Source organism: Apium graveolens, chromosome 10, assembly GCF_009905375.1.
Source record: "Apium graveolens cultivar Ventura chromosome 10, ASM990537v1, whole genome shotgun sequence".
NCBI lineage: Eukaryota > Viridiplantae > Streptophyta > Magnoliopsida > Apiales > Apiaceae > Apium > Apium graveolens.
The window spans coordinates 103,809,122-103,815,968 of NC_133656.1; the positions used below are offsets into that span (position 1 = coordinate 103,809,122).

Here is a 6,847-nt window from a genome sequence, read left to right on the forward strand (position 1 = left end):
CCTTTGACAGAATTGGGTATATTAAAAAAACTTAGGAGAATTAACAGGCTCAAATTGATGAAATTCTAAAGAATCAAGCTTCTCATCAAACTCAACTCAATGAGATCCAATCCTCAGTGGAATTGCTTGTCTCTCTTCTTTTACCTGCTGATGCCAAAAAGGGGGAGAAAATAATTAAGTCCAAATGCAAATCTACTCAATCACTGAAAGGAAAGGATGAAGGAAATGATGACCAGGGAAACTCTGGAATGGGTAGAGGTCATGGTCAAGGCAAAGGTGGCAAAGGTTCTTCATCAAAGACAACTGAAATTTCTACACAAAGAACAAGTTCTGATACTAGGAGAAGAATAAGTTCTGGTACTGGTAAAAGGATAAGTTCTAGTGAACATCTGGAACTTGATGAAGAAATTTCAAGGAGATTATTTCTTAAAGAAAATCCTGGAATGGACTTTGAAAGTCTAAAGGAAGAAGAAGCTAGACTTAAAGCAGAAAAAGTCAACTCCAAATCTAAAGCTTCTTTTTTTGAAAAGAAACTTCCAAAACCTAAGGGTATTATGATTAAGGAAAGGAAAAATGCTGAGGCGCCTAAATCCAAATCACAAGTGGAGGTAGATCCAAGATCCAAGGGCAAAGAAAAAGTTGATGAACATGTAAAAGTATATGTGCCAGTCATGGATGAAGAAATAATTGATGAAGAAGATGCTAGTCTTACTCTAATGAAAAAGAAGATATCTCAACCAACCTCTGACATGGCTCAAGTTGTTCAGAGTCAAGATGTAGTAAGTTCTGATATGACAGTGAAGCAAGCAACCTCTGACATAGCTCAAGTTGGCTTGATATCAGAAGATAAGGAAAAGGAAACCTCTGACATTGCTCGTGTTAAACCTTTAAAGATGCTACTACCAGGATTCACCAAGGCTCAACAGACTCAACCTTTAAAGACTATATCAAGTGGTTTTGAAGCAAGAGTTGTTACAGGAAAGGAAGCAAGAGTCAAATCTGGATTGGGTAGTTCAAAAGAGAAGAGAGTAAGCAATACTACTAATGATCGAACTTCCTTAAGTGAACCAGGTGTAGGAGCAACTCCTGAGAGATTGAATCAACTTGAATCTGTATAAATGGTTTACCATTCTGTTTTGAAAGAACATATCGTGTTATATTTTATGACAGATGGGAGGGTATTCTAGATCAAGAAGAATGCTATTCCATTGAAGTATTTTGAAGAACTGGAACATGTTCTATTTTTACTTCAAGTGAAAAACAGATCAACAGATGGTGCTGCAAATTATTTAAGATCAAATATTCAAAGACAAAAGAAGCTTTACTCTGTAAAGTCTGACAGCCCATATTGTCCCAAGTACAGATCTCATAGTGGAGAAATTGTTGAAATGAAGCCTAATACTGCTAAAATCATAACTACATTTTCTGGTATTAAGGGACTTGAATTCAATCTTGAGTCTGATAAATCCTACATTATCAGACTAGATCAGGATATAAGGAAAGCTAAAATAAATGATCTCAGGGCTGCTATCTTTCAAACTGGTGAAGATATAGTTGAATGAAGAATGCTAAAAGAAGGATGGTCAATGAACTTGAATATGTTGAGAGATGTTTGTTGAAGAACTATCTCAGAACAACTCCTGACATCAAATAGATCAGAAATTGAAGCCAAGTCAAAGATCTACAACTGCTTAAATTCTGAAGTGTATACATACTGAAGCTGTTATCAGACCTTGAGGATGGTAAAGCTATAAGGACTGTAAGTTATAGTTATCTAGTCAAATTCTCATGCATTTGTACTTAATATTTTTGACATCATCAAATATCTGTTAAACTTGTATATTATGCTAATTTACAAGTTGGGGGAGATTGTTAGATATATTTGTGATGTCAAGACTAATATGATTCGTGTTTAGTTTTCAGATCTTACTTAACAGGACAAATCAGTACTTAATTGGAAATCAGTACTTATACTGAAGTTAGGACTTAAGATATCAGAACTTAAGTTGTCAGAACTTAAGTTATCAGGAGATAATATCAGGACTTAAAGAGACGTTCAGATAAGGAAGGCGGCTGATTGAAAGGAAAGAAGATCAAGACAAACATAAGAAGAAATATGCATGGAGAAGAATTCTATAAGGAATAGAATACTTGGAAGAAAAGATAACTGATTGATATATATTAGGAAGCAGAATTGTATTTGATATCAATTAGAAGATTATCTTGTAACTGTGTAGTATATAAACACAGACATAGGGTTTACACTATATGTGTTATCATAATCGAGTTTATTAATTATTGTAACCCTAGCAGCTCTCGTGATAATTTGTTTATCACTGAGAGAGGACAGTTCTTTGTAACAGAGTTTATTGTGTTGAATAAAATCTGTTTTCTGTTACTTGAGTTCTTATATTCGATTTGATTGTAGTAAACACTGTATTCAACCCCCTTCTACAGTGTGTGTGACCTAACATATGTATACTTGCTTGATTGATCAAGGAAATATCTAGTCCCTTTACTAACTCAGGGACAAGTCAAATGCCAGAATTTTAGACCAAGCCTTTTGATAAACTTTAGTTTTAATCTAGCCCAACACTAACTTTTCAATATGTTTCTTGTAGAAACCCTTGATCCAGTTGATCACCAGTAAGCCCGAATAATTGGATCGGTGTAATTTGCACAACCATTCCATATAGTTCCACAACAAAAGGGAAAGCTGCAAAAATACAACATCAATAGTACTGGAAAGGACAGTTCCAATGTTGCATGTTTGCACTATTTTTTATATAAAAGGCAGAAGAACGCTAAGATTGAATAGACCTGAAATTTATTAAGAGGCCATTTCTCCGGGGGAAAATAAATCAAAATTACACTGAAGTTCTCATTTAATTTGTCATTTTTATCCATAAAAATTAAAAACTACCAAAGATAGTTCTGTTAGTTAGACTTCAATTGCAGTATGGTTTCTGCCTTATAACCACCATATATACACACATAGAGAGTTCACATATGTCATCCTGGTAAATGAGTTGATACTTGACGCACAACACTAAGACATAACCAACATTATACATTGAACACTTGTGATACCTAATAATTCCCCTTCCCCTTCCCCTTCAACCATCAAAAAGTACAAGACTACTATAAATTCATCAAAATCTTTCAAGCAAAACACACTAAACCAGCTAATTATTATTCATATACGAGGACAAACGTAGAAGACTGGATATTGCAGTCAATTATTCGAGATAATATCAACATTAACAAATAAAAAAGAACAACAAATTATATTAAAATAAACCAAATCCTGATCACAAAAATTGATATTGATTTAATATTTGCACAAAAAATAAGTTTGAATTCACAAAATAGCAAAAAATTAATAATATAAATTTTATTATTAAAATTGACAATATTATTTTTTAACTAAAATAACTAATATGATAATTTTAAAAAACATAAAACTCACAATATTTCGTAATAATAAAAATTCGAAAATACTATTTCCAAAAAATAATTAAAAATAACTTTTTCACTCAAAAATTTTAAATTTAATATTTAATTTAAATATTTTAGTTAAAAAATTAAATCAAAAATAACAAAATATATGTTCGAAAAAATATTTACAAATTCATTTTTAACAAAAAAAATGAATTAGAAAAAATAAAGCGGGGAAAAACTGTTACATTTTAATCAGCGTCCTTCCGCAATGACTCATTGCTGCAGTGGGAGTGGCACAATGCGTGATTGCGGAAGGAACTCTCCCTTAATGGCTCCAAAAGCTGGTTGGTGATCATCTTTAATGGGTCACTCCAGCAATGAAACATTGCTGGAGATGTGTTCACAGTTTGTCTGATACTTACTTTCTTTTTCCTCATTTTACAATTTATAATTTATTTTCAATAATTTCAAATTTTATGGTTATTGATTCATCAAAGGTGATCTCAAAAGGTTAGTTTTCGATTGTTGATGGCTTCTTTTTTATTTAAAGATTGTAGTTCTACTAGTGAAAATGATAATTACGATCATTATACCCCCGTTAGACGAAACCCCGTAGCACGTCATAAGTTATTTGTCAATGAAGATATTGTAAATCTTGATAGTGATGATAATATGAATAATGTTGGTGGTGATAATATTGGTGTTGATAATGTTAGTGGTCATAATGTTGATAATGTTGGTGATGATAATGTTGATTTTGATGATGTTGGTGGTGATAATGTTGGCGGTCATAATGTTGATGATAACGTAAAAGATGAGAAAAATGTTGAGAAAAAGAATCATGGATTTAAGAATAGTAACGATGTTGTGCCTTATGTCGGCAAGATTTTCGATACATTAGATGATGCGGAAGAGTTTTAAAGGAATTATGGTCGAAAAGAGGGATTCGAGATAATAATTAGGAATACTCACAGGCGAATAAACACAAATGAACCATCATACTGTTTTTTTATTTTTCAAAAAGGTGGAAGGGTAGGAGCGACACCGTTGGATTTTTGTAAAGGAAAACGAGTTAGGGAGGTAATTCCACGAACGAATTGTGGTGCTCGAATGTGTGTCGTTCACAAAGTGAAGATGGATAAATGGCAAATTAGTTCGGTGAATTTAGAACACAGTCATAAATTGGTGTCGCCGGAAAAAGTTCAATTTTTTCAAAGATCACTTAACATAGATCCTATGACGCGATCATTGATTGAGTTGTTTGACAAATCAGGAATTGAGACGAGCAAAGTAATGAAGTTTCTTAGCGAGACAAAGGGGGGTGTTGAAAATTTTGGTTTTTCTAATCAAGACGTACGTAATGTCATACGTGATATTCGGCGCCGAGTGTTTGATTCGGGTGATGCGGAGTGCGGGTTACTTTTGCTACGAGAACTACAAGAAAATAATTTTGGTAATTTCTTTTATCGGGTGGATGTAGATGATAAGAATCGTGTACGGGGTTTTGTGTGGGTTAATCCTCGGTCCATGAACGCGTACAAGAATTTTGGTGACGTGGGTACTTTCGATTCAACTTACCGTACGAATAGGTATTGTATGCCTTTCATACCTATTACGGGTGTAAACCACCATTATCAAAATATACTATTTGGATTTTCACTCGTAAGGGATGAGACTGAGGCATCGTATAAGTGGGTTTTGAGGACATGGTTGGAAGCCGTCGATAATAAACCGCCTCGAACAATTATTATTAATCAAGACATTGCATTGGGAAATGCCATTGCCGAGGTCATGCCTATGCCACAAACAAAGCATACATATTGTACATGGCATATAAGTAGTAAGTTTCCCGAGAAGTTGTCTTATTTGTACACAAATTATCCGGACTTCAAGACAGAGTTTAATGCATGTGTGTACAAGTCGTTGACACCTACCGAATTTGAAGGTAGATGGGAGCAATTAGTTGAGAAGTACGATCTTGAGGATCATGCTTGGTTAAATGACATGTATGCTATTAGAACTCAATGGATTGGTGCTTACACGAAGCAACATTTTTCCGCCGGCATGACTACAACTTCAAGAAGGGAGTCTATAAATTCTTTTTTTGATGAATATGTGCAATCATCTGTCGGTTTGAAGGAATTCATTGAGAACTCCCAAAAGGCTTTGGAGACACAATATCTGAAGGAGGTTAAAGCCGATTATGACACCGAACAATTGGAAAGGAGATTAGTTTTGCACTCGTCCTTGGAAATGCATGCATCCGTAATCTACACGAAAGAAATGTTCAAACGTTTTCAAAATGAGCTTATGAAAAGTACATGTTACATCTTGAATAGTGTCAAAAACAATGGAACTTATATGTCGAAACTGTATTTTGTTGAGAAGGCTACCCTGCCGGAGAATTGCAGAAGAAAATATCGAGTGACGGTTTTCATGTACGAAAAAATTGAATGCTCGTGTAAGAAGTTTGAATATTCCGGGATGATTTGCAAACACATAATCAGTTATCTTGACAAAAAACAAAAAATCAAGATACCGGAAAGTCTCATCATGGGTAGTCGACAATGAACGGCAACAAAAGTGCGGGGCCTCTTCCATATGCTCCTCCCGCTATTGGTAATGATGGTGCGTCACAACCATAAAGGTATGGTGCATTGTGCAAAACTTTTCAAGATTTAGTTGCTTCCGGTAGTTGTTCCATTTCACGGTATAAATACTTAATGGGTGTGATTGATAGAGAGAAGAGATACTTGGAAGATGCTTTTGCAGATGAAGAGCGTAGTGAAAGAACCCATGAGGCAAAAACTCAAGAGGACTATCAACATGATCCAATATTTGATCCTCCAACATCGAAAACTAAAGGAAGAAAAAAAAACAAGAAGATTTAAGAGTGGAATTGAGACGGCAACTTCAAAGATCAAGACCAAGCCTCGCAAGTGCAATTATTGTGGGGAGATCGGAGGAGAACATGATGCAAGAAACTGTCCCCTAAGGGAGGAGCATGATCGAAGAAATTTTTAGGTATTAACCTAAAAATTGTTGACAAGTACTACATTAGTTCTTTTAACTTTTCTATTTAAATTATATAATATTAACATTATTTTTAAATTTACATATAATGTTGCATATTAATGTTATTTTTTAACAAAACCAAGTTTAGTAATATTAATATTGTTTAAACATTTTTCAACACCAAAACTCTTAAAATAATTAAAATATTCAGTAGTAATGGGAAATTTTGAAAAAAGTGATTTAATAAACAAAGTCAACTAAATCTTAAAATAGTCAACATGACCTAGTGACAGAGCACCTAGCAATGAGACATTGTTGGAGGTCGGTACTGCAGCAAAGACTCATTGTTGGGCGCTCTGTTCCATCCAAAACACACTGCCTCTTTTATTTT

General features: G+C 34.1%; 1 protein-coding gene across 1 annotated transcript; it reads left to right on the top strand.

Annotated features, from left to right (window-relative positions):
- Nucleotides 1-4,551: 4,551 nt before the first annotated feature.
- LOC141690825 (protein FAR1-RELATED SEQUENCE 5-like) lies at nucleotides 4,552-6,012 on the top strand. The gene has a single exon (XM_074495587.1). The coding sequence runs from the start codon at nucleotides 4,552-4,554 to the stop codon at nucleotides 6,010-6,012; it is 1,461 nt and encodes a 486-aa protein (XP_074351688.1).
- Nucleotides 6,013-6,847: the final 835 nt, after the last annotated feature.

Excerpts from the sequence above, each read along its gene's own strand:
- LOC141690825 (XM_074495587.1), top strand. The coding sequence starts at position 4,552 with ATGTGTGTCGTTCACAAAGTGAAGATGGATAAATGGCAAATTAGTTCG.